At 38.9% G+C, this 27,770-nt stretch overlaps 1 protein-coding gene across 3 annotated transcripts; it reads left to right on the top strand.

The window, feature by feature from the left end:
* LOC140467145 (cysteine and glycine-rich protein 1-like) lies at positions 1-27,415 on the top strand. 3 transcript variants are annotated; one of them, XM_072563225.1, is made up of 7 exons: positions 95-111; positions 3,499-3,548; positions 11,304-11,416; positions 15,748-15,916; positions 20,720-20,849; positions 22,200-22,293; positions 24,728-27,415. In XM_072563225.1, the coding sequence occupies exons 3-7, from the start codon at positions 11,305-11,307 to the stop codon at positions 24,802-24,804; spliced, it is 582 nt and encodes a 193-aa protein (XP_072419326.1). In that variant the 5' UTR covers positions 95-111; positions 3,499-3,548; position 11,304; the 3' UTR covers positions 24,805-27,415. The 3 variants fall into 3 exon arrangements, with proteins under 3 accessions (XP_072419325.1, XP_072419327.1, XP_072419326.1); XM_072563224.1 differs by lacking the exon at positions 3,499-3,548 and having other exon boundaries at positions 1-111; XM_072563226.1 differs by lacking the exon at positions 3,499-3,548 and having other exon boundaries at positions 1-111; positions 20,720-20,862.
* The last annotated feature ends 355 nt before the right edge of the window (positions 27,416-27,770 follow it).

The following is a 27,770-nucleotide window of genomic DNA, read 5'->3' as shown; positions in this document are numbered from 1 at the left end:
GGCGTTGTCTTTGGCCACAGTTCCGCCTTAAATTGAGTGTTAAAGGCACGGCCAGATTGTAACGGGGCGAGCAGGATTCAGAGTACTGCAAGATACAGCTATCACGAGCAGGTAAACTTGGGAAGGGACAAGCCAGAGTCGTTTGCGGTTAAATGTATTGGTGCAACTCTATCCGTTTCAGGTGTAGACTGCAGGTGTTTGCACGAATGAGTTGTAGCATGGGCTATTTAGTTTGTTCTGAGCGCTCCCAGCGCAAGTTTCTGTGACAGTCCGGCTCTCCCATATCTGAGGCATGCTTCTCGCTGAAATTGAGGAGTTTTTATTCTGCTTCTCCAGCGCTGGGTAGTTGGATTGTTGCGTGCAGCACTGTCTGTTTTTAGTCCCTTTTCCATATAAGGTAAAACTCAAGATCCGGAGGTCGAGATGACTCTTGTGCAAACCTGTCTCCCCAGCAAGGGAGCAGCAGGAAACTTGGCGGCATGATTATAGTCGGCAGTCCCAATTCATGGGGGGGGGGGGGGGTTAACAATGAAGTAATCTCATTAAAAGCATGACTCAAAGTTAATATTGAGTTTTTAGGATTACAGTCGTAATAAATTGAATAGCTTTTGAGTACTAGCTTTTAATTTTATTACGCACCTAGGATTTAGACGCACTGCTTATTTGCAAAGTTCAGATATTAACAGGAGCAAAAGCATATTTGTTCGTCTCTTTTAAATTGCTCTTTGCCCGTTGGAAAATATTAGTCTCCGCGAGATTAAATGGCGGTTTGGAAACTGAAAAAGGGAAGGCTTTGATCAGATCTTGTGCTAGAGTAAATAGATGATTGGTGAGGGGAGAGAAAAGCTTACTAAGCAGTACGTGGTTTACAAACCTGCGCAAACAACACAAAAACTACTTGAGAATGGGTGGGGCTATTGATGGCTCTAAGGAAATCTTGTGGAGACAGCGGGCACGGCTAAATGGATTCTCTGCATCTGTCTGCCTGTCTTTATTGTTTCCAGTGTCACAATGAAAAGAAATGGGATTGTGAACTTTGATAGGATGTGCTTGAGTAGCTGGCAGCACTTAAAAGTTACCCAATGCAGATGGAATGCATCCTAGGTGGCTGAGGGAAGTGAGGGTGGAGTCTTCAGGCAGCTTTTCAGTCCTGCTTGGCACCTGCCTGTATCTAGAGAACCGGGAGTCAAACACTTCAAAACTCTGCCCCAAATAAAAGGGGAGTGAGGGGGATAAACTAGTGGTCAGTCAGTCAAACATCAGGAATGAGAAGTCCTGAAATTATTTTATCTAACAATTTTGTCTTTTCGCTTGGAAGAATCGCAAGTTAATACAACTGTCATTGTTAATTTGTTGAAGGGAAATCCATCTGGTGAAATGGAGAGGATTAATGAAGGTATGATGCAAGGATAGTTGAGGAATGTTTATGCCTTCAGGAGATATTTAGTAAAGTGTGCAGTTCAGGCATGGATTTGGTTAAGAGACTGAATAGTAGTAAGCAACTGTGTTTCAAACTAGAGGGAAGTATACAGTGATGTGCCTAGGCCTCAGCTTTCTCTTTTTTTTTGTTTGATATATTACGAGGACTGGCATTTAATTTCCAAGTGTGCAGATAAGAAAATGTAAAGGTTGGCAGTAGTTTGTTAGTGAAGTGGACATTTGCCAAGTCAAGTAACTTCAGAAATATGAAGGGAGATGAATGAAGCATATTGTCTTACAACCTAAGACAGTTTTAAATTCTTGTATTAAATCTATCCTCCTTTGATAAAGAGTGCCTGAGATTGGTGTCTTCAAAATGGAATCAGCAGCCCTGCCCCTCTTGGGATGCAGTCCATTCAGCTTTTTTAAAAAAAGGACCTGAAAGGCATTAAAGTTGTTCTGCTTCAGACAGTGGTCCATGTTGAGGTGAAACATGGAAACTAAGGTCCTATGTGATAAGTTGAACTCTAATTGCCATTTAAGGTAGGAAATGCAGTGTACATTCCAATCAGTTTGACCAGTTGGGGAAACAATACCTTCAAAAGGCATTTAAGTTTTTTTTAAAAAATTTTTTCATTAATCTTATAGCACAGAAACAGTCCTTCGGTCCAACTGATCCATATTGAACATAATCCCAAATGCAATTGCAGAGGCAGCTGCAAAAGTATTGTAGTCCAGTGTTTCCTCTGGAAACGTCATGTCTGGGCATGTTTGTAAGGCAACTTTCCTTCCTGTCAGCAGCTCTGTCTTGGGCTGGGGGATTGAGAACTGGCTTTTTGTATCTCTCAAACATTATCTTAAGCTTAATTCTACAAATCTTATGCAAAAAAGCATCTTCAGTGACTTGAGTTTTCCTAGCCCTTTTAATTGAATATTTCCTTGACCAGCTGCTTGCTCTTCTGTTTATTACTGCCTCCCCCCCCCCCCCCCCCCAAAAAAGCAAAAACTCCTCTGGAAATTTGCTCACTTACACTCCTTTCATAGTCTGCTGGTGGCTGCTTTGATCACGGGGAGGTTCCTTGTTCCTTCCTACACTTTTTTTGGCTGGAAAAGACAGCCTGCCAGTAGTGGGGTGGGGGAAAAAACTTCGATATTTGCCTGTGGTAGGACACTTTACCTAATGCTGTATTGTGTATGCTATCTTCAATAACACAAACTGGCTATTGTGGTCATGAAGAATCTGATGAATGCCTGTTATAGTGAAGTATTGTATGCAAACATAATTTGAACCACATGTTTCCAGTAGAGTTATGCTTCAAATGATCCTGGAGTAAGGTGGAGAATGAGAAATGTGTACTCTGGTCAAATCCTACATTGCAGCAATGAAGTAATGAACATGTCTCCGATTATGTGGACCAAGGCATCACCCAATAGAGGTGATATTTCTTTGGTTTTTTTTTTGTAACCCTTTTTTAATATTAAAAAAACTCAAACATCCAGAAAGACTTCCAGAAGATGAATTCATCTAGCTTTTTGGGCTCAGTTTACACATTTACTGCTTTTCTTTGTAAGAGAAAAAAGTCTAAAGTTAGCTTAGAACTTTTCATTTTCCCCCCTCCACTCTTACAATGAATAAGCAGAGAATTTTGGAACAGTGGGACTTTCCACTTCTGTGCACAATTAGCATGTGTTAGACAGTGATTTGGACAGCAAGTAGCAAATATGTTTGAATACTTCTCATGTTAGTTTTCAATGTTTGTTTGTTAATAAAAGCCTATTATAGCCATGTGGTAAAGAGTCTTCAGCTCCTAAATTTCAAGAGGATGTTGAACAGAATATCCATAATGGCTTTTTTGAGGGAGATTGCTGTGTCACTTTTTTTTTATGCAGAGGCGCACATAGTGACAGATTTGATGAATATTGTCTTTATTTTTCAGTTAGTGCCTCTCAGGAATTGTGCACAAAGACCATTGGGCTATTGTTCTATCTGCTGTGATCGCATTTGCTATACATTGAGTTTGGTCACTTTGACTCAACGTTTTTTGTATTTGACTTTCTAAAGCCTTTTTCCAATGTCAGTTGCAGTAATTCAATTAATCTTCTCGTGGGGCTAAGGAGAAAAACTGCAGGTAGGTTTTTTGTCTTTTTTTTAACAATATAAAGACAACTCTCAAATGGCAATCTTGAAGCCAAGTACACTGTTATGCAGTCTAATTGAACAAAGTTAGTTGTACCCATTCCACCTCAACTCAGGTGATTGGCATGGGTTTGATGCTTTAATGACAAAATATAGCAGATATTGACTGCCTGCTACACCTTCTCCCAGTTATCTCACTTAATGTTTGATAGGAGCAGTGTAGGTCCTGAATGTTCACTTTTTCCAGGCTGAACTGTCTTATTTCTCAAATGATAATTCTGCATTTGGGATCTGAATTGCAAGGAATTCTGTCATTGTTCGTAGCTTAGAAATCACAAGGTCAACCTTAATTAGGGCAACAATTGGTGTGTTTTTTTTTTGTGTGGAATTGTTTTGTCCCTAACATAACTAAATAAATGCTGATTGACTGACTAGAATAACTGCCTTTCTTTCCACATCTATGTGCACCCAACTGGTCATTCTATAACTTGCATTCAACAAGGTTAGGAACTAGTCATATTACTGTTTCAGGTTAATTTTGCCTCCGGGGCAGTAGGGTGTAAACTCTTGACTGGGCTTTTGGCTAACTGTATTGATGTGGAATAGAATTAAATTCTTTCAAATTTTAACATGTCGTCATAAAATTTGAGTCAGAGCAAAGATAACACTTATGTATTTTAATGCCCTTCAGTCGGATGTGTATACCACACAATGTAATCAAGTAGTCAGAAGATATCCCTTACTGCAAATCCAGTAAGAATAACATAGCTGGAACTTGCCTCTAAATTCTTGTAGTAAATTTAAAAGGCATCTTGTGAAAATAATTCACATTGCAGGAATACTGGACTTGACTGGATTGCACACTTCAGCAATTGAAAGAATATTTGTCTTTTTCATCCTGAATATACAGGAAGCATATTTTTAAAACTTTGTATTCAAGTGAAGGCCACTTGCTGCCTCTTCTTGCAGATGGATATATCTTTCCTACACTGGAAGTTCCAACTTGTGGTGTTACCACAAGTAATATAGGTGGGGCTGCTTGAAAAATTCTACAATCTGTTGTATTCAGAGCAGCATGCACATCATTCTAATTTCTCGCCTGACTGACTCTGACTCTACTTGCATCTAAAGTATAGTGAATTGCTATAGCTATTCCTTCCTTCCTTTTGTGCAGTTTGAGAGAAACACCACTCGCTCCTGTATGGTTTTAGGCCTGTCCTATTCCTTTTCCTGGAATGAGAAATGTACCCAATAAAGTCAAGCTGCTTGTTTTGTATAACTGATTTTTATCATGCTGTTTCAAATGGCTGTGTAGATTTGCAGTTTGTTTTAAAATTTGAATGAATGTTGAGCCTGCTTTGCTGGCATATTTTGATAGCTAACTTTGCTTTAATGCCATTATACTTCCTTGTTTTACCAATTTTAAAAATGTTGTTCATGTAAATGGAGGGTGTTACCTGCATGTAGACTTTCCATTTGGTGAAAAATAAATGCTGTTGCCATAATGTTAGAATTTTTGGCTAATTACCTGGCCTATTGATTCCTTACTGGATGTCTTTAAACTACAGCAATATCATAGGTGTAAGCTATGTATGATTGTAACTCCCCTTCATATGAAAGATAAAGGACAATTTATAGCATAACTGTTATGACTTGGTTCTGTTATACCTCACTAGGGTAGTGCACTAGAATAATGTTTTAGTATTCCTAGACTATTCATGCAATAAAGATTATATCACAGTACACAGCATCCCCATTTTATTGATAGACCCATCTTCACAGAAACAAAGGACTGTTTTAATACAGACAAATTATTCTTTACAAAAAATTAACCACTGGGTCAACTATGAACTGTTGACATTTAACTCAAATTCTAACCTCTCCTCCCAAAACAAAACTCCATAGCATCATTTTCTTTTGTGTATGCATGGAGGAAGGGAGGGAGGAGTAAACCAGGAAAATAGTTCAGTGGTGTCAGTCTATGCACTTTTTTCTTTCCACTTCCTTCTGTTCTTTCCCATCTTGTTGGGAGATACTGAACAACAGTTCATAAATTGTAAATGAGGAATGGCTTATTGCAACTAGAGGGAGCAGATACCTGAGCTCATATTTACAGGCATGAAGTGTTATTTTACACCATCTGTCTCTTTCAGCTGTCCATAAGCTTCTGCTTGTATCACTTGCAACCACAAGCTGTTCAATCCTACAGGAGCCGATCAGTGTCAGGCAGATAGCTATTGGCGAGGTAAAAACAATGACTGCAGATGCTGGAAACCAGATTCTGGATTAGTGGTGCTGGAAGGGCACAGCAGTTCAGGCAGCATCCAAGGAGCTTCGAAATCGACGTTTCGGGCAAAAAGGGCTTTATTCCTGAAACTTTGATTTCGAAGCTGCTTAGATGCTGCCTGAACTGCTGTGCTCTTCCTTCACCACTAATCCAGAATGATAGCTATTGGCATCCATAACTAGTCACTTCACAAACCAGTCAGGTAAATTTCACTTGTGTGCATATGCTGATACTAACCCATCTACAAACCGTTTCCTTTTCCTTTTTGACATGACATCTTCTATCTCCCACCCCCACACCCCAAAAAAGCTTGGTAAGAAATGTAAATTTTACATGCAGTGGGTTTTGGTCATACTTTAACAAGAAATTTAAAGAACAACAGGTCCTTACTTTTTGTAACAGTCCTTTTTTTTTCTTTTTGCTCTGTTGAGCACACCATTTAAATAAAGTGAAATAAAATGGTATGGTCTCTACCACCATTTAAAACCTTAGGTGACTCTGGCTAGACAGTTTCAGGAGTAGGTCTTCAAGTGTGAAGACCTTGCATTTTCCTTTCCTTAATAACTTAAGCCCTTTTTTGGTTAATCTCTAACCCTTCAGGTTTACAGTCAGTGGAAACACAGAACAGGAGACAACTCACTTTAATTTACACTAATAGTCCAGAAATATTATCTGGTGATTTCACTTGAAAATTAAATGAATTCAACTTATTCAAGCAGTTTTTTTTCAACTAAACTTCAGTTGACAATGCTGTTGTGCTCCCTGCACTGTACCTAATACATCAATGATTTTGGTCAGTTTACTAATTGATCAGCGTAGGGATGAAAGGCCAACACCTGCATAACATCAAAGACATTGATTCTAATCCAATCTGGCTGGCAAGAACAAGACCCGTTTGGGTCACAGCCCTCCTTTTTCACTTCACCTGAATGTAACTGTCATTGGCTGACTTTGTATTGCTGATTGAAAGTATGAGACGATATCTGATTAAATCTATTCCACTTTATATTAAACTTGAGGCAAAATCAAAGTGTCTATTGCTTGCTCGCTCGCTCTCCTTCCCTCAAAGTTGCAAATTTTAAAAAAAATTCCAACTATCTCTGCCCTTCACAAATTGCATCAAATGTTGTGAATCTCATACTTTTGTTAACTTCCTCCTTTGCATGGATCAAAGCATTTGTCATAAAACTATTTTTAAAAAAATGCTTGCCTGAATCAAGTTCTGCACAAACTTGATTGCAAGGCAGACTGCATGTTAACCTGCAATGTTTAATTATTTTAAATGGATTCTTCCAGCACTGAGTAGAAGGGACTTTTAAACATCTCCTTTTATTGTCTGTACTTCATGAAAGTTTGGTTTTTGCAGCAAAATCCACTTAAAGTATCTTTCACACCACCTTTCTAACCCATCATCACCTAAATTGCCAGTCACCTATGCTATTGTGAACAGTTTACTTTATGTAACTTTTTATCCTGTCTGAGACTCCTAACAGATGATGAAATGTCTTTTGAGTTTGACTGCACTCCAGAAAACCACCACTTTTTTTCTGCTGATCAGTTTTGCAAATACTGGGGGGGGGAGGAGAAGGGGGCGGGGAGGGGAAAGGTGTTGGCTTATTCTTGGAGAAAGTGAGGACTGCAGATCAGAGCTGTAAGTGTTGCTGGAAAAGTGCAGCAGGTCAGGCAGCATCCAAGGAACAGGAGAATCGATGTTTCGGGCATAAGCCCTTCTTCCTGATTCTCCTGACCTGCTGTGCTTTTCCAGCAACACATTTTCAGTTGGCTTATTCTTGGCAATAAGCCTGAAAATGGCTAGCTGAATATAGGAGCAAACTACTGCAGATCCTGGAATCTGTATTGAAAGCAAAAAATGTTAGATGACAGCAAGTCAGGTAGCCTCCTTGGAGGAAGGGGAAGAGAGGGAGAGAGCGCACAAGCTAACCTTTTAAGACTAATGACTTTTCATCTGAGCCGAAGTGTGGTGAGGGCAGCATTTGTGCTTTAGTTTGGGGGTGGGGGTAGTGGGGCTGGTGAAGAAATGGTGTTGATAGTTCTGATTTTTAGCGATCAGAATGTGAGAATGGCAGAACAGTGGTGTATTCTGCCAGACTTAAAAAGATGAACAGTCCCACTGGGTGGAGGGAGGGGTGTGGACATAATGATCAACAAGCTGAAAGAAAAGGAAGAATTGGTTCATGAGTTGAACTCCATACTATGTCCTTGAACTGGCCATGGACATTTTTGTTCTGTAGGGGTGACCTAGTTTATTCACTTATGAAGTGGTCTTTTTTTTTGAGTTTTTAAATCTACCACTAGTTCTGCTTTTATTGTGCTGCCTGGAAATGTTGGCAGTTGTTTGGTGCCTTGCACACAAGGATGAGCAGGCATTTTTCTTTATTGCTAGCAAGTCTTGCAAATTGTGAGAATTGAAATGATCAGTTTATGCATGTTAATGTTAGCAATTTTTGAGCATCAATCAGTAACTTAAGGTTTCTGTTTAATGTATAAGGAATATACCAAATATGATTTTAAGCCCATAAAAAGTCTAGCTGAAACAGTGGATTCTCCTTTCTGCATGTGATAAATTTCTGTAAACTTTTTAAAACATCTTCCCATGCTCCTTCTCTCTTCCTCCCCTCGGCCGCACCACATCTCTGATCTATCTGTGACTTGATACTAATTCACTCCGTTTCCTCCGTGGTCCTTCCTCTCTTTCATGCTCCATCCTCTAATCTCCATTAACAGAAAGCATCCTGTCTCCTTTTTCTGAATCATTCAGTTCATGTTTGTTCAGGGTGATTTTGGAACACAGATTGAAGTCAAAAAGCTCTTATAATACATTATACGATATGGTGTATTTGGTAATTTGGATTGGTTTGTCTGTTTCCATTCACTATCATTTTAATGTAAAGTGTGGCATCTGCAGAGGAAACCACAATTGCACATGTGAGCAGGAACTTGGCAGGTTAAGTACAATGTTAAGTTCTCCATTTTATTTGGAATAAAAACTTTTTTTGTTTTTGAGTCTTTTGTACATGAAGTATTGGAATATGCAGGGTCGCCAACCAATTTTTGAAAGTTGTTTTTTTTTTGTAGTTGTTACCAAGTGGTTTGGGATCCAAGTGAGCAAGGTTTTCAAGACAAGTATATGATGTATTGATTTCTTCCCTGGAATACTATAGACAGTGATGTCTTTGGGTGTTGAGACTCAACCTGTCTCTGTTATAGTGCAGAAGACCACTGTCTACTACTTGTTTGGACTTGAAGATAGTGAATACTCCTGCACGCTCTCTCTGAATATTTGAAGAAAAAAAAATCACTTTGAGAGGCATTTGGATGGATATATGAATAGGAAGGGTTTGGAGGGATATGGGCCAGGTGCTGGCAGGTGGGACTAGATTTGGTTGGGATATCTGGCCGGCATGGATGGGTTGGACCGAAGGGTCTGTTTCCATGCTGTATATCTCTGACCTTTTTTTAATGCCTCAATTGAACCTGCTTTCATTAAATGTCCAGATAGTGTACATCAAACCATAGTATACTGACAGTTGGGGGTGGGGTCTTTTTTGCAGAATGCTTTAATCATTGCCCTCTGGTTATTTGTCACTTTGCAGAACAGATTCTGTTCAGACCCAATCATTATTTTGAAAGTTATCCAGTTTTCTCACCACCAAGGAAAACATTTCTAACTTTTCAGTCCTCCACTAAAATGTTTCATCTCTAGAAGCTTTCTCTCCAACCTCCTTTTAATTTCATGCCAACATATTCAAATTTTGTATAGTGAGCTGCCCAGAACTATAACTCCAGATGAGGTATAACCAGTGCCCTATATTAATTCATCCTATCTCCTGTTTTTGCACTGTAATCTCTTGCACAGTTTTTTAGGTTTGTTAAGTAAGCTTTAACTGCTCTCCACCTATCCTGAATATTTTAATGATTTGTGTACACATAAATAAAGGGCTTCCCCTTCAGAACAGTATTTTTATTGTGTACTGTCTGTGTTCTTTGAGGTAAAAACAATGACTGCAGATGCTGAAAACCAAATACTGGATTAGTGGTGCTGGAAGAGCACAGCAGTTCAGGCAGCATCCAACAAGCAGCAAAATCTACATTTTGGGCAAAAGCCCTTCATCAGGAATAGCTTTTGCCCAAAATGTCGATTTCGCTGCTCTTTGGATGCTGCCTGAACTGCTGTGCTCTTCTAGCACCACTAATCCAGTGTCTGTGTTCTTTGCCAACTTGGAGTAGGCAGACAAACTTCAATGACATGAGAAGGCATACACTTCAGTGTAATGTCCCCTCCAGTTCTATACTGCTCCTTCAAAACAAGTCTCTCCTAAATTTTGTGACTTCAGATTTGAATTTTATTCCCTGTATGCTATGATCTAGGGACTCCAGAAATCTTCCCTGAAAACTACCTGTTAACCATTACTATAACTATAGTTTTCTATCCTTTTTAACTTTATACCCATATTGCTACTGTTCTTATTTCATGACCTATTTGTTTCCTCAACTCTATATAGACTTATTTCAATTATAAAACTGGGTAACTTGGGCTGAAGGGCCTGTTCCCATGCTGTAAGTGTCTGACTGCATATCTCCTCAGCCTCGACATCCTCTTTTTTTTTCCCAAAAAGTACTTCAGAAAGTTGGTTAGACACAACTTTGTCTTAACAACTCTATGCTTACACTCATGGTTTGGTCTTTTTCCATGTGACTATTATTTTCAACGCCAAATAATTTTGCTACCAGAGGGTGCTACACCACTTGCTAAAAGTAACATAATGAAAGTTGTTTGTTTTTTGGGTTAAAACATTGCTGCTTATGACATCATATGTTTTGCACTTTTGTTGTGAGATTTGAATAGATTGGTCCAAAAGAATAAAATGTGATCTAATTGAAATATATTTAAGGACTGTTAAAGCTGTGGTAAGTACTGAAAATGTTTCTCCCAAACTGGAGAGTCTAGAGATAAGTTAGAACCTCCAACCAAGGGGTTGCCCATCTAAGGACTGAGATGGAAAATATTTTCTGCTCTCAAAAGATGGTAAATCTCTGGTATTCTGTATTATCCTACAATATCAAATGTACTACTTTGCTTCTGTTTTTGTTTGAGACATAATGCTCCATCAAACTTTGAGTTGATAACTCTGACTGAGGGAAGCATTGTATCCAGATTCACTAATTATTCCCACCATGTAGCTTTGGCTTAGATCAGCTAACTCTAATCAGGGTTGCCCAGAACCTTTTTTGATCTCTCTTGAGGTGCACGAGAATTTTGCACTTATGTTATTTGCAGAGGCAATAAACAAATTATTTAATCTCTTGGGAGATTTAAAAAAAGACTAATTCAATAAGTGGCTTTTTTTCTTGTTTTGACATTTGAGCTTCAAACATTTACATCTTGATTATCCAATTAAGACATCAGACTTTTTAAAAATTGCTTGTTCTTTCTTGTAGAATGCCAAACTTGGGTGGTGGAAATAAATGTGGCGTCTGCCAGAAGACTGTTTACTTTGCTGAGGAGGTGCAGTGTGATGGGAGGTACTTTCATAAGTCCTGTTTCCGGTGCAGTAAGTATCTGGCAGAATTTGAATTCTTTCTTTTATCTGGATACCTGATATTTTCAAATGTTAGATTCTTGCAAGATTGACAATTCTAGAAGAATTCCCACTTGAGTTAAGGGCAGGAATAGGCCACTTGACCCCCTTCAGCCTACTCTGCCATTTAATAAGACCATGGTTGATTGGACCAGGGAGTTGAAGTTGTAGCTGCCTCCTATAAGGTTTTGAGCAGTTATAATCAAGGCCACAAACAGCTTTACTGTCTCCTAATGAAGTTTTGCAACGGATCACATTTGAGTTTTTGAGGATATGCTATTCTCTCCATTAAAATGGGTTTCAATGGATACCTCTCACTTGTACTAGTCTGTAGTGGCCCCATACATGTAATTAGTTTCTAATAACACTTCTAGGTTACTAGTATACTCAACAATTGGTATCAGCACCAGCATTAATTTTTTTTTTTCTCTTGTTCTTCACTATCTTGTCCCATTCCACTGATTACCGATGACTAATCAGCACTTTTTTTTTTTTTTTCTTTTGTTAAAGAAACTGTAGGCCAGGGGAAACAAGAGTCCTTCCCTGGGAGCCTCAAGTCCAGTGTTGACTATATCACCCAGAGCCAGCACCCTTGGGTTTTTTAAGATTAGATTCCCTACAGTGTGGAAACAGGCGCTTCAGCCCAACTAGTCCACACTGACCCTCTGAAGAGTAACTAACTCAGACCCATTTCCCCTCTGACTAATGCACCTAACACTATGGGCAATTTAACATGGTCAATTCACCTGACCTGCACATCTGTGGGAGAAAACCAGAGCACCCAGTGGAAACCCATGTGGAGAATGTGCAAACTCCACACAGTTGCCCGAGGCTGGAATCAAACCTGGGACCCTGCTGCTATGAGGCAGCAGTGCTAACCACTCAGCCACCAGCACTGATTCCCAGCACTGACTTCGTATTGGGCTTCACTTTTTTTTTCTTGTGCTTCTGTCTCCTGTCCCAAAAATACTTTTCCAATCACTGTTTAGATTATGAACCTATCTCTGGATTAGGAGTGATTTGGGCCAGGGCTTTCTGTCCAAGATGGGAACACTGCCATCAACATCACAAGTGTCCTTTCTCCTTGTCTCCACTTGCCTGCCAATCATGAGTTGCAGATATTTTAAAACAAAAAACTATAAGAATGGGTCTTGTGCTTCTACCTTTTTTCAATGTTTACCTCACCAATAAAATCAAACTTTGTTTCAACTCCAGCATTTCCATGTAACCAAGGAAAAGTGCACACTGATCAAAAAATTCACCCAGTTCTGTTCATAGAAAATATCTACTGAGCCACTCCCACCCTCACAATATAGGGTACTATATTGCCCCCAATTAAGCAACTCCAATAGGAATGGTGTAAACAGGGAATATATTTCCCTCCCCACCCCTTTTCTGCCTTCTACAGAGACCGTTCCCTCCGTGACTACCTGGTCAGGTCCATGCCCCCCCCCACCCCCCCCCCCCCCTCCCATCCTGGCACTTTCCCCTGCCACCGCAGGAACTGTAAAACCTGTGCCCACACCTCCTCCCTCACCTCTATCCAAGGTCCTAAAGGAGCCTTCCACATCCATCAAAGTTTTACTTGCACACCCACTAATATCATTTATTGTATCCGTTGCTCCTGATGCGGTCTCCTCTACATTGTGGAGACTGGGTGCCTCCTAGTAGAGCGCTTTAGGGAACATCTCCAGGACACCGGCCCATGGCCCAACATTTCAACTCCCCCTCCCACTCTGCCAAGGACATGGAGGTCCTGGGCCTCCTTCACCGCCGCTCCCTGGAGGAAGGGCACCTCTTCTGCCTCAGAACACTTCAACCCCAGGGCATCAATGTGGACTTCAACAGTTTCCTCACTTCCTCTTTCCCCCACCTCACCCTCATTCTAAACCTCCAGCTCAGCACTGTCCCCATGACTTGTCTGACCTGCCTATCTTCTTTTCCACCTATCCACTCCACCCTTTCCTCCTTGACCTATCACCTTCATCTCCTCCCCCACTCACCCATTGTACTCTATGCTACTCTCTCCCCACCCCCACCCTCCTCTAGCTTATCTCTCCATGCTTCAGGCTCACTGCCTTTATTCCTAATGAAGGGCTTTTGCCTGAAACGTTGACTTTTTTCAAAGCTCCTTGGATGCTGCCTGAACTGCTGTGCTCTTCCAGCACCACTAATCCAGAATCTGGTTTCCAGCATCTGCAGTCATTGTTTTTACCTCGTTGGCCAGCAACATTTCTGTTTATCAATGTTAGGAAGCACTGTTTACATTGACTGTTCAGCTAGTTAGTTGCTATGCAGTAATGTTCATTTCCTATACTTAGTGCTTCAAAGAAACTGGCTCTGTGTATTCCTAATCTCTGTATGTTAGACAATAAGAAATCAAGATGAAAAGTTTTTTCCAAGTCTCTTGCTAGCAATTGAAGTTGTAGAGTTCTGTCAACTTGTCTGATATTTGATTTCCCCCAAGTGCTCTTAGATTAGTGCCTAAATCTAAATCAAAATTGTAAGAATGATATGACCTTGAGCACTGGTTTTTTTTTAATCTTCATGCCCAGGACCCCACTAGTACTATTCAGTTCTGTATGCCCTTAGTTACATGACTGCAGCCAGTTCCCCATCCACCATAATTGAGTCCTAAACTGAGTTCTAAATCTGTGATAAGAGCATTTCAAAACTATTCTAGAAGTCAAGCTGGGTTTTAACTGCTATGAAGGTGTAGAGGTGTACTGTACCTATTTTGAGAGGAAGCTAGCAAGGACTGACTGAAAGCAGTGTGTCTTGAATGAGATAAAAATGTAACACTTGGTCAAAACAAATTGTGTTGCATGGGGAGGGGAAAAAATTTAATCAGTTTAAATTATGCCCCAGATACCAAAATCCATTTGAATTTGAATATTACTGTTTGGGATGATATCATACTAATGAACTAATGTGATTTTTTTTGGGGGGGTGGGTATAAATCCAGAGATTTTGAAGTTAGGGGAGAACTACAAAAAGCAGTCAGCAAGCAACCAATTGCTAACAGTGACTCAAAGGTAAAAGTCTACAGGAAACTTCTGCAGCAGAACACTAAAGTCTACCTAGAGGAATGTACAGAGCAAGTTCAACATCTGAATACTATACTGGAGTATGGATTTTTTTTGGTATAAACTAAGGGGGAATTTCAGACTAGTATTGTAGAGTGGGAGGTAACAGCTGGGTTTAAGAGAAAGGAGTTGTCATTAGTGGTTTGCATGTTCTCTGTTGGACTTTGTCAAAATTTAACAATTTTATTCTTTAAACAGTGAATTCTGGTATATTCTTTGCCCCTCAATGTGACAGAATACAATATGAGGTGAGCTTGTGTTGGGTTTAAATTGGCAGAAGTGTACTGTCTTCTAACAGTATAACTATAGACAAAACATTTGCTGACTAATGCAATGTCACTGGCATGAATGCAGAACTTTCTGGTGTGGGGGGGAGGCGGAGGAAAGAGGTTGGGAAGGAAAATTGGTGCCAAAATTTAAAGTATTCAAGTCCCAAATTTTGGCATTTGTTGCTGTTAGTTGGGGATGGAGGATTTGGAGAAAGAAAGCCTTGATTCTCAAACCATGAGTCTGTTTTGGCTTCAACAGAAATGGGGAGTAAACTCTCTCTTGAAAAGAGGTTAGCACTTCATTAATTGTAAAAACAAAAAACTTTGTGCCTTGTTTGTATTCATTGTGTGACCTATAACTTGGGTGTGTCCAGAAAAGTCCCCATTTCTTTGGAGCAGTTCTCGGTGCTCTGTATAGGCAGAAAGTCACAATGACTTGTGTTCTTTGCTCATTCTACTAGCACCAGTTACTCTAAGATGGTTTCAAAGATCCTCCTCTTGGAAATCTTGTATTCTATAAGCTTCTAAGCTTAATGACCTTTTTTATTTTAAGGCTTCAATGGTGAATACTACATAAAAATAAAACCTAAAGAGTCTACTTAGCCTGGAAATCTGACACAATCTAACTTTGTACTCTGCTTGTTTCAGTTTTTATTGTATGAAGTCTATTTTGAGGTGGGAACATGTATTGTATTGTGTTAACAGTTTATTTCACTGATTTAAACTGGTGCTACTGGAGAAAATGGTGGATTATGTAATTCTGGAACTCTGCCACTCAGAAATATTAGTGGCATACCATACTCTAATGCCATGTGCACAAACTTGTTTTCTGGATTTTTTTTGTGGTTAGGCATTTTGACCTCCATTTCTCCCTACTTGTCATCTATGTTCCATGTACCAAGTGCTGAAAGACTCCATCTATTCATAGTTCTTTTTGGTTTGTTTGCAGTGGCATGTAAGAAGAATCTTGACAGCACTACATTAACTGTACATGCAGAAGAAATCTATTGTAAAGGCTGCTATGGAAAAAAGTATGGACCCAAAGGCTATGGTTACGGCCAGGGTGCTGGTACTCTGAGCATGGACACTGGAGCAAGTGTGGGAATAAAACCCGTGCAGTAAGTGAAATCTCACTTCCATAAATTATCAGCTGATACAGTCCATGTTTGTCATTCTTTGTTACCTTGCTATAGGCAAGGTATAGTCAAACCCCAGAACATATGATTTAGACAATACTGTGCTTTCTTTATTTTTCTCGCCCCCACCATCCCATCACTATTGCCAACTTGTGACTAAGTTTGTTACCATAACGACATATCACTTATTTTCTCCCTGGCGGTGGTTCCATCTAGCCTGTGGCAAATCTTTAGTTTTGGGCTATTAATTAATATATCAAACTGAAGTGAGCATGTTTGTCATTTTTGTTAACTTTGAATTGTTTATACCTCAGTCCTTTTTTATTTTAAAATTCCTTTTTTTTAAGCCATGCAAAAAGACATGATAGCTCAGTGGTTAGCACAGCTGCCTCAGTGCCAGGGGGGTGGTTTGATTCCAGCCTCTGGTATCTGGACTTCACACAGACACAAGAAGGATATGTAGATTTCCTCTGGGTGCAAAGATGTGTGGGTTAGGTGGATTGGCCATGGGGGAGTGCAGGGTTACAAGGATGGGGTGGGTCAAATGGCTTGCTCCTACACTCTGTAAGAATTCCAATTCTTCTAATCCTGAACAGCAGGGTCAGAAACCAGGTTGGGATTACTTCCTGCTCTTCAAACTCTACTGGAGAAAATAATTTGGGTTTTAACTCCAAAATGAAGGTGACTGAAAATGGAGTAGTGTCCTTGCAGATGCCAATTTTATAAAGTTTTTGGAGGGGCAGGCTGCACAAAGATTAGGCTTGGTGCTCTGATACTTCATTATCATTCTGTGTTTTTAAAAAAAAACAATGGCCCTTTCCACCCCAGCACTTTTTTTTTATTTCTATGCCACACAATTTCCCTCTTGTCAGTATGTATGAGTAGACTCTGGACCAATACTGAGATTAATTAGTGAATTCCTCATTCTACATTTTTATTTCCAGAAAACTTCTTTTTTAATATTTTTCTCCCCTACAAAGCATTTGTATGCATTTTGAAGCTATTGTTTATGAACTGACTGGCACCTGGCTTTGATATAGGTTGTGAAATCTGGAATGTAGCATTAATCTTTTAAAGATAAAATTCTGGCTGACTGCAGATGAACAAGATTTAAAGGACAGTAGATTTAAATAGACACTGCTGATGCATTTATCTGCTTTATGCATGTTTGTTCCAATTTTTAACAAGCCCAAAGGGTAACTAGTGTTTGTGTTATCCCAGGACCAAATCCAAATAGTGCACTACTGTCCCAAAAAAGTAGGCTGAGACCCACGTCTGTTTTGGATGCTCCTTCACCATCACATCTGGGTTTTGGGGGTGGCTAAACTCCAACATTTGCAATTATTTCCATGAATCATAACTATACAAAATAGTATCTATCCCATTTTTTCCCTACCCAGAGCACTTGTGCTTTGCTTCCAATTTGAAGTAAAATGTTTCATATTTGAGTTGCAGATATTAATGGTATGCACCTTTTTTAAAAAAAATTGATTCCATTCAGGGGTAAATAAAGAACAAGTAAATGCACTGTTTAATTTTTTAAAAATCTCAAGCAGCTCTACTTTGTGTAGACCCTCTACAGTGCAGTGCTGTACTTGTGAACTGACTAAAGTACAGGCCATTTGGCCCCTTGAATATATCCTGACCTTCGGTAACAACATGGCTGATCTAATTATGACTGCTTGCGCTCACTCAACTCCTAATGGCCTCTGATTCCTGTACTATCCAGAATCTATTAAATGCTACCTTTAAATGGGACCCAGTTAGTTCCACTCTCTGGTGACCGCCTATGTGGAGTTTGCATGTTCTCTCCATGTTTGCATAGGTTTCCACTGGGTACTCCAGTTTCCTTGCACAGACTGAGGATATGCAGGTTAGGTGGATTGGGCAATTCAGCATGCCCACTGTTTCCAGGAATGTGTGGTTACTTGTTAGCCATGGGTCATGCAGGCTTAAGGGATAAGGAAGGGGGTGGGATGATATTCATCGGGATGGTGCAGACCTGTAGCCAAATGGCCCTTTTCCACACTGGGGGTTCCATGGAATCCTACTCTGTCCAATGTCAAAACAGTCAAATCACCTATGAACAGAAGCTGGTACCAATGCAAAGCAGTCCCAACCTTCAGGGTACCAGTTACTCTAGAACAGTACAATCTCTAATCCTATTCACTGTCTCACGTTGTCATGCTTTCACTTGTAGTGACAGATTCTCACTTACGACTTGCTGAAGTCTGTCTCTTGCTGTCTCTTTTTTTTCTATTTAGTGACACCTTTTTTAATAATCCTATGAATTTGTGATTGAGTACCTGGAATCCCTCTATCTGTACTACACTGTTTTTCCATTAAACTTTGCTACTTGGCAGAAAGAACAGAAAAGCAGTTTCCATTCTCCTACAATTTATACTTTATCTGCCAAACTTCTGCCCACTTGCTTGATCCATCTATAATTCCAATGCAGACTCTGTTGTCTTCAACTTGCTTTCCTATTTATCTTTGATCACAGCAGATCCAGTGTCCATGAAAATGACTGAAAGCTAATGCCATCAAATCTGACTAATTTGCCTCTGGGCTTATTGAATACTGGCAATAAACAGCATACCCTGAATGGCTACTGTGACTTTGCTAGAAAGTCGGCATGCTCAGATGCTGTGTGCTGATTTTTAGTGGGTCAAACACTGCTGCATATTCCAGAGTGAGTATGGATTGGCAACAGCCTGTGGTATCTTTTAAAGATGGTTCCCAGTCTTTCCCCCTCGAATGCTGTCAAATGACACCCCTCCACATTTCACTTGAAAATCAATTTTGAATGCAGGATTGTGCATGTGATGTAAGATTCCTATTTGCATAGTGAATAGCCCTAGATGGGTAGATAAGCTGCTGTCTTCACTTGAAGAACCAGCTGAGCACAACATCTGGTAGGTTGTAGGTCTTGAGTATTGGAGGATGTGGGATATGCCCTTTACTCCACCTTCCCCAAACACTCTACCTTGCTCAAATTAGGAACTGCTAGTTGCCCACTTGTTCAAGTGATAAACAAGTGGCAGTTCAATACTGTCCCCTCATTGAGCCCCCAACCAAAATTGAGAGGTTGAGCTCTCTAGTCTTCTAACTGCTAGTGATTTGATGCTAGCCTTGCAGCTACCCTCTTTATTTCTGGGAGGAATCCAGCAGTCTTCAAAGAATTTTTTTTTCCACAATTGCCAGCCATGACAATTACTTGAAGTGTCAGCATTTGTGGAAAGTGAAATTTTCACACTCTCAGTATGGCCTTTTGTTTAAATATTGACCACCTGCATGAAATGGACTTTATTGTTTGAAATTTTAAAATAGTCAACTTTAACATGACATTTCCTCAAGGACAACTAGAGGTGGGCAGTAAATGCTTCCTTTGCAAGAGAACAAATATAAGTTAACTTTCTCTCTTTGTTTTAAAATAAACCCTACTAACTTGTTGTGATTCAGTACCTTGGACCCGTCTTTCTTCACACAGCCTATGATTCCTTTGTCCCATGATTGATTGATTCTTAAAAGCTGCACCAGTTCCCTACAAACTAAATTGTACTCCGTATGGTCACTTCTGAGCTTTGTAATGCTGCTGTTTTACCTAATTTGTCTATTCAAAGCTTGGCATGCTGTAGGCACATTGCAGGTGTATTATGCATATTTCTTTTTAATTGGAATTATTCAGGATAATGTTTTTCTATTAGAACAATTCAGCCTCTAACAGGGTTTAGGGTGATTTTTTTTTTTGGCTCTCCTGTGAGCTTGCTGTTGATATTATCAACACCAGATAGCTGAATGCAGGATGGTATTGATATTTTAGTTGAACAAGCAGAATAGTGGCAAAATAAAATGGGAGGGTAGTGAGAGACCTTGGCATGCATGTCCATAGGTCCCTGAAGTTGGCAGAAGAGGGTAAAGTGGTAAACAAAACAAATGGGATATAATCTTTTTAAATCAAATGAGGTATTTGCCACAAATGTCAGGATCAATTTGCTGGAACAATGTAAATACTGCTTAGGCCACAGCCTAGTCATTATATAACCAAAAGGATATTGCCCTGACATTGCCAGGACATAACAAGAAGGCTTGGATAAGCAAGGGTTCTTAAGGTTGAGGTGTGACTTAAGGTGGACAGAATGAATGATTCATTTGGATGTGGTAGGGAAGACTCTTTTTGCAAGAGCAGAGGTCTCACTAGGGGTCAGTGATAGGATTGGAAGGGCCATGAGAAATAGTTTCTCACAGTAGGTGATAGGTTTCTGGAATTAGCTGCCCAGCTTGGTGATTGAAGGATGAAACCCTTGATTCCTTTAAAAAAAAAAGGCATTTTGAACCTATAAACAAAGGATTATATGCTGTGAATTGGGATTAGATGTGAGCAGCTGGTTCACTCAGACAAGACTGTTTGTCGTCTAACAGTTTTTCTATGGCTCAAAACAAAATCCAAATGGCAAAGTGAAATAGTTTTCCATGTCTCCATTTGGGTTTCATGATGGTTGATGCAGCAACTTTATAGCAATGTTCCTTGGCTTGTTTTGGAAGTGTTTTTTTTAAGCTTTCAGACTCCGCTGCTGAACTTGGTACTGCTTACAACTTTTACTGTGTGCTCGAGCTCTAATGCATCAGTTGAAATGAGTACAACAAATCAGAAGTAGCCAGGCAATTCTTAATGTAGCCTATTGACCCTCTTCTTAAACCCAATGGGTCAATGAATGTTTACCCTGCTTTAGCTGTTAAGGTATGACTTACTCTAACTTGTCAACTTTCATTTGGCCTTTACAGAGCTGCGACCCACTGCCCCACCACTAATGTCAATGAATCCAAGTTTGCTCAGAAGTTTGGTGGTTCAGATAAGTGCCCTAGATGTGGACAGTCAGTTTATGCTGCGGAGAAAGTTATTGGAGCTGGCAAGGTAATGTTTTCTGGTAAATAACATTTATTTTTATACCATACTAGCTTTATAGTTGTGAATACAAGACAAAGATGATCTCTTTCACACTCTTATCCAATACCATTCCTTGTGGCTTAAACAAGATAACATGGATGGGTATTTTGTATTCAACTTCTAAAAATTCCACTTTCCAATTGAGGCTGAATGATGTTAATTGATGGAAAGCAGGTAATTGACAATGTGTCTTTATGCTACAAGGCACCACCCTTACCACATCAACATAATGTGCCCATGCTATGGGCAGCACTTACATGCTGCTGTTTAATTTGTTCTATCTTTTGTTTTCCAGATAATTAAGTATCCAGTCAAATTTCACTGTTAGGCTAAAACTACAGCATGAGGAAATCCTCAATCAATGTAGGGACCTAATTAGCATTACTCTAAGGCTTTAATATTAAAGCCTTAATGTTTCCTCAGCACTGAAGGGCTGTTCTCAATTTTATCTCTGGATGAAATCTGGCAGTATCAACTTTATTGATTTTTGATTATTAGTGCATGAAGAATTCTAACTGAAGAATTCTAAAATTTTATTTCTAACGGTCCAAGATCTAACACCTACAATAATAATTCATTGTATTCTAAATCACTCCTAGACTACATTTTATAGTATTGGTAACAAACTTTAATTTTTCTTTAGAGACATTAGGACTAACTTGAATAAATCCAAACAGCTAAGATAATGGAACCTATTTTGTCTATGACAACAGATTCACTTAAATTCAGACTCCTATTTTACTAGCACTGCATATTGGATCATGCAAATAACACTAGCTTTCTTTTTTGGTTTTTGTCTTGGCTGTTTTTTTCCTAGAGGTTCTTTGCCCTTGGATCTTAATTCAATTTATGTCAAAACTGGCCAATCTATTGATTTTGAATAAAGTGTATGCATGCAATACAGCTCTAAAGTTATAACAAGTTTACAGCAGTATGGAAATGCCCATAACACTGGCACATTGTGGCTGTATCTTAGCAGAACAAATTTCCACTGTTTTATAGACATTTATCTTTCTCAATTTGAAAATAAACATCATTCTTTAATTAACTTTATCACCTTTTTAATATCTTGGCATTCTGAGGCTTTTTTTGTCTGGTTTCTCTAGATGTTTGACTAGATGCCCATAGCTTCAAGGCTTCCTAAGTGTTCCTGTACCTTTTTTTGGCAAACATTTCACACCTGTTTAGTGTATTTAAATGATTAACTGTCATTAAAACAGCAATAGTGCTAATATAACATTTTTAGTCAAATGTTATTTTAAGTTTATTTAATTTGTTCTTTGCTTTTTTTTCCTCTTTGACTTTGCCTGTTTGTAGGCTTGGCACAAACAATGCTTCCGCTGTGCAAAATGTGGGAAGAGCCTGGAGTCTACAACATTGGCTGACAAAGATGGCGAGATTTATTGCAAAGGTTTGTTTTAATTGCTATCCACAAATACAAAACTGCATTTCTTGATTTTCTGGAATTAAATTTGATATTCTGGACATCAGTCCACTGCAGAGTTGGATATTAATTAAAAGATATAATTCCCATAATTGAAATTTCCAATTTTGGTAAGATGTTTTTATACCAAAAATAAAGATTCTGATATTCCTGCCTGACCAATTTTAACATTTTGTGTCCTGGAGTAACATGCTCAAATTGGACTTTATGTTCTTGCCCTGTTAAAAATTCTTCAAAATAAGGATCTCCATTTGGTAATGCAAAAAGTACACACTCCCTGCAGTCTTGGGTTACTTTGCTTAATATGCAGTTCATGATTTACTGGAACATTCTGATCGTGTTTTTTTTTATGATTTGTCAAGTTTGCTCAAACAATATCTCCAACTTAAAAACTAAAGATATTTGTTTTATTTTATTCACACTATAAGTTTTTTTTAAAATCTGGATTACACAATATAAAATTAGATATTGTTTAGTTCAGCACAAGGCTAGATGTAATGCAGATGATGGGCATTTACTACTTTATTGGAGTCTTGGAATTTCTAAGCAGAATGCAAATCTACAAGTTTAAGACTAACTTGCTATGTAAGTGTGCAGGTATGGCAAACAAGGCAAATGGAATGTTGGCCTTCAAAATGAAATGATTTGAGCACAAGAGCAGTGATGTTTTGCTGAATTTATAGAGCCTTGGTAAGACCACACCTGGAGTATGGTGTGCAAGTTTGGTGTTTTTATTTTTGGTCTTCAGATCTCTGGTTATGGAGAGTGCAACAAAAGTTTACCCGCCTGATATCTGGGATGGTAGGACTGAGCTAAAAAGAGACTGGATAAGTTAGAATTTATATTCGCTTTAGAAGAATAAAGGGGAAATCTCAAACCTATAAAACTCTTTACTGGTCTAGTCCTGTTAAATGCAGAAGGATGCTGTAACTGACCAACTCACCCACTTTCTTGCATCATTTGAAATGGGGGTAAGCCACTTTGGGATGGGGATGTGGAGAAATTACTTCCACCCGAGTGGTGAGGCTGTAAAAATTGTCACCAAGCAAATGTGGCTAAAGCACAATATCCTTTCAAGGATAAGATGGATATAGTTGTTTGGGGCAAAAGTGGGAACTGGGCACAGTTGAAAGATTGCCCATTAACTTGAAGAGCCTGCCCCACTGTTCAGCATGCTAAATGGCATACTCCACCTATCTTTGTTAATTTTTTTTTTGGTAAATTTTTTTATCCTACCATCCAATTTCAAAAGTATGACTAATCTATCAAAAGGTTCCACAGATGAATCAAGTGACCATTCCTCATGAATGAAGTTGGACAAAAATCTGGTTGTTGGGGCTGGGCATACACTAGTCATACAACAAGGAAATTGACCCTTGGTTCAAAGTAGTCCCACTTGCCTGTGTTTTAGCCCATATCCCTGCAAACTTTTCCTGTACCAGTCCAAATGTTGTAACCTACCTGCATCCACCATTTCCTCTGACAGTACATTCCACATGAACTTTTTTTTTAAATGTTGCACCCTCCTCCTTTTTAAAACAAAATCTTTTTCCCCTCTTTTCACATGTGACCTGGTCTTGAAGTTCCCCACACTTTTTTAGGAAAAGAGACTTGCCATTCATCTTACCTATACCCCTCATGATTTCGTAAACCTGAGGTCATCCCTTCCCCTCCTACACTTCAGTTGGGGGAGTCCCAGCCTCTCCTTCACTCAAACCCTCATTCCCAGTAATATCCTGGTAAATCTTTCCTGAACCCAGTCTGGGAGACAGTGAGGACTGGAGATCAGAGTGTTATGCTGGGAAAGCACCGCAGGTCAGGCAGCATCTGAGGAATAGGAGAGTCAGTATTTTGGTTGATTCTCCTGCACCTTGATACTGCCTGATATGCTGTGCTTTGAGTACTACACTCTGAACCCTGTCTAGCTCCATATCCTTCCAATGACTGTGACCAGAACTGTACACAGTACTCCAAAAAGAACTTCACCAATGTTTTGTACAACATCAACATAATGCCCCAACTCCTATACTGAGCATTTAGTAGTCTTGCCTTCACTGCTGCCTTAACCAGTGTCTACATGCAACACAAATTTTAAAGAATTATGTACCCCAAACCCTAGGTGTCTGTTCAATTATGCTACCCAGAGCCTACTATTAACCATGTAAATCCTTAATGTCTTCTGAATCTGTTTTATTTGCTTCACTGGGCGTCCTTATTAGGCAGATTTTCAACCACTTAGGAAAAGTATTCCACTTCCCAACCCCAAATTTGACTGCAGCCTTTGTTACTTCACCACCTTTGAGTATTTTATTTTCTTAGTTTTTGCATGTTGTACTTCATTTTAAATGATTATTTGACAACTTTATGAAGTTCTTAATTTGTATAACTTTTTTTTCCATAGGTTGTTATAGCAAAAACTTTGGACCCAAAGGATTTGGCTTTGGCCAAGGAGCTGGAGCACTTGCCAATACCCAGTGAAGTATGGTGAAAAGTCTGATCCAGAAGCAAGCAGCACTTAATATCTGTGTCAACCATAGCTGCAATATATGTGCTGAATTTTGATCCCTTAACAGTAGATCATGTAAACCACTATTATAAACTGCACATTTTTCTAGCATTTCTATATTGCTTGTCACAAACTGTTTAATGTCTGTATTAACATCAATGATTACCCTAAATCCAATGACTAGCATTTTTAAGAACAAAGTGGAAATAAAGGCTAATCTAATGTTAGTCCAGAAACTTAACTTTAGTGCATTGAATTCAATAGTGAAGATTAGATATGTGGGCATTGGATTTAGATTTTGACTATTAAACTTTTTTGCCTTCTAAGTTTTTTTTTTGCTGAGCACCATTTCACAATCAAAATGTAGACAAAACCTTTTAATTTCAATTTGTCTTTTTTACTGCATGTTTTTGACTGGTCAATGTCATTTTATTGCTATGGTAGTGTAGGTAAATCTTCTAGGAAACTTGGAGAATCCTTTTTTACTTTTTAGGCCAGCTCGGATCAACTCTAGGTTAATCAGATTTTTTTTTAATATAACTAACTAACTGGTAGTTTGTGCGGGTGAAGAAGGTACCTCACCAAATGGAGGGGGGGTTTTCATGGCTGTGGGAAGTTAGAATGACTGAAAATTGACATTAGGGCCCTCTTCTGGTTTTCTGCGAAGAGGGATTGAAGATTTGAGTGAAGAACTCCTCTAATTTGACTGGTGGGTTGTGAACTAAAAATCCAAAAAAAAACAAATGCTTCTGGATTTTTGAGCTAGCAGACCTGTTTTCCCAACCTGTCATGAATTTGCCAGTATCTTTGTTCTCCTGCTTTCCCATCCCTGTGCTGTGGCCACCCTTGTGCACAGTGGGAAGAGCATCTTGATTGAAACTGCAAAGGTTTCCATTTTTGAAGTTGCAATGAGTGACTGACTAGTTTGATCTGGGCAATAAGCTATGAATGAATATTGACTACTTGGATGAGATTTCATTCCCTAGAGGAATGAGGGGAGTTGTGAAGAGTTGACCTGAAATGGTGTGCAGGAAAATGTGGACACTTTCTATATGGGATTAGCTCCTAAACACTACATGACTTTTCACCAACCTTCAATCTACTTATCAGTGTTAGTCTCTTTTTTTTTTCCAAATAGTGACAATGCATAAAATAAGTAACCATTGAGTGCTGAGTTTACTTGAAATTTTCACAAAATCCACTCTTTTAGTGTTGTGTATAACTAGTGACTATTGTAAAATTTGCCCCACTGTTTGTAGCTGGTAGTTTAATGATTTAAAAAAAATACTGAGACTATCACTGAGTGAACCAGTGCATACCTGCAAGTATTTTCCAAAGAATCTTTTAAAATCTGTAAGATTCATTTGGTTAAATTCCTTTTATTTCCCTTCAAGGAAACAACAGGTTAGAATCATAGTATTATTCGTGCAAACTTTTATTAGCTGCATTGTAAATTAAACCTCAATTGTATCTTATTTCCTGCAGTAATAATAGAAAAATGGGTGGACAGTATCCTTTTTTTTTTATCCCTGGAAGAAACTAATTTTGATCAGTAATTTGGTATACTTCTGTTGCTTGGTTGTTTAATTGTTTTTTCCACATGCATAGAAGCAGTGGGTTTTCACGTCTCTTGAGGTTCGAGCTAACTGGATCCCTCCCATAGCAAAGAAAATCTTTGGTTTATTTATGTCATGGTATTTTCAGTATATGTAACTAAAACTCAAAGGACCAACATTTCAAAGCTTTGTGTCAAGTTAAATTCACAGGATGGGAAGACTTTATTGTGTTCAGTATTGTGTGCTTTTATCCAGAAAGGAGTTGACTAAAACTTGGCAAATGAGAGAATGTTAGTTAAAAGTAATATGTGGTGAACTGGGTAAAGAGGCATTTTAAACACTTGATTCTTGTATTAAGAATGACTACCTATGAATTAAATTATTTGTCCATTGCTGTACCATGTTGAGTTAACATTATAAACTATTGAAGGAGCTCAGCAGTAAGATTTTTTAAATGTAAACATCTCCAATTCAATCCCTAGCATCCCAGTTTTTTTCCCCAAGTTGTTTAGGATTTGCTGTGCACCCGAATATGCATACATTCGTGAAGAGCACTTGACTACTGCTGAGCCACTTCAAGGTGGGATCATGTCCTTGTCTAGGCCCTTGTACTCTAACATTCATGAATGACATTATCTACACTTTGTACTCTAATCAATTTTTTAGTGGTTCATCTTGGGTGGTAATCTGGCAATCTTGCACAATATCGATTTACATTAACAATATAAATGGATGGGTGCCATCCTGTCAGTTTTCTGATCTACCCCAGTTGAGCTTCTGTCCAATTATTTAATACATTGTTTTCACCAGTGCCAAGGGTTTTAGTAATCTATTTCCAATGTGAATTTAACCATGTTAAAGATGTTGCCTTTAAACAGGAATTGTTCTTTAAAGTATTGGCTTCCTGTATTTACTATTATGTGCTTATGTAACCAATTGTAAGTGACTTGCAGTCTGTTAACTAACAAACTGTTAATTAACCTTCACTGCCTTTTTTACAATCTTCCAAATTAAATATTAAATGCTATTTTTGTCTGGTGATTTGGTAATTCAGAAAGCAAAGTTGTTGTGTCTCAATTCTTTTTCATGACCTCAAGAGAGAGGATGGGCAACCAGATCAGCTTCATTTTGAAGTACCACCACGTTGCGACATTCAACAGCGAGAGCACTGGTCTACTCTGGGTACTGATTTTAGCAATAGTGGTCTGATGCAGACCATCCCCATTAGCAGGCTAATCAGCCTGTGATTGCTGCTGTTCTGAACCATATTTTTTATTTGGATGTCCTAATGGGTCAATGATTTTTTTTTTGCTATATATTTTGGACCTCTCTCTCTCTCTCTCTCTCTCTCTCTCTCTCTCTCTCTCTCTCTCTCTCTCTCT

Source organism: Chiloscyllium punctatum, chromosome 45, assembly GCF_047496795.1.
Source record: "Chiloscyllium punctatum isolate Juve2018m chromosome 45, sChiPun1.3, whole genome shotgun sequence".
Lineage (NCBI taxonomy): Eukaryota > Metazoa > Chordata > Chondrichthyes > Orectolobiformes > Hemiscylliidae > Chiloscyllium > Chiloscyllium punctatum.
The sequence above is the reverse complement of the archived record's forward strand: the minus strand, read 5'-3'. Positions and strand labels throughout refer to the sequence as shown.

Bases quoted from the DNA above. Each gene is read 5' to 3' on its own strand.
- LOC140467145 (XM_072563224.1), top strand. From the start codon at position 11,305: ATGCCAAACTTGGGTGGTGGAAATAAATGTGGCGTCTGCCAGAAGACT. The intron at 11,417-15,747 runs GTAAGTATCTGG...GTTTGTTTGCAG, and splicing joins TAAGTCCTGTTTCCGGTGCA to TGGCATGTAAGAAGAATCTT. The intron at 22,294-24,727 runs GTTTGTTTTAAT...TTTTTTCCATAG, and splicing joins TGGCGAGATTTATTGCAAAG to GTTGTTATAGCAAAAACTTT.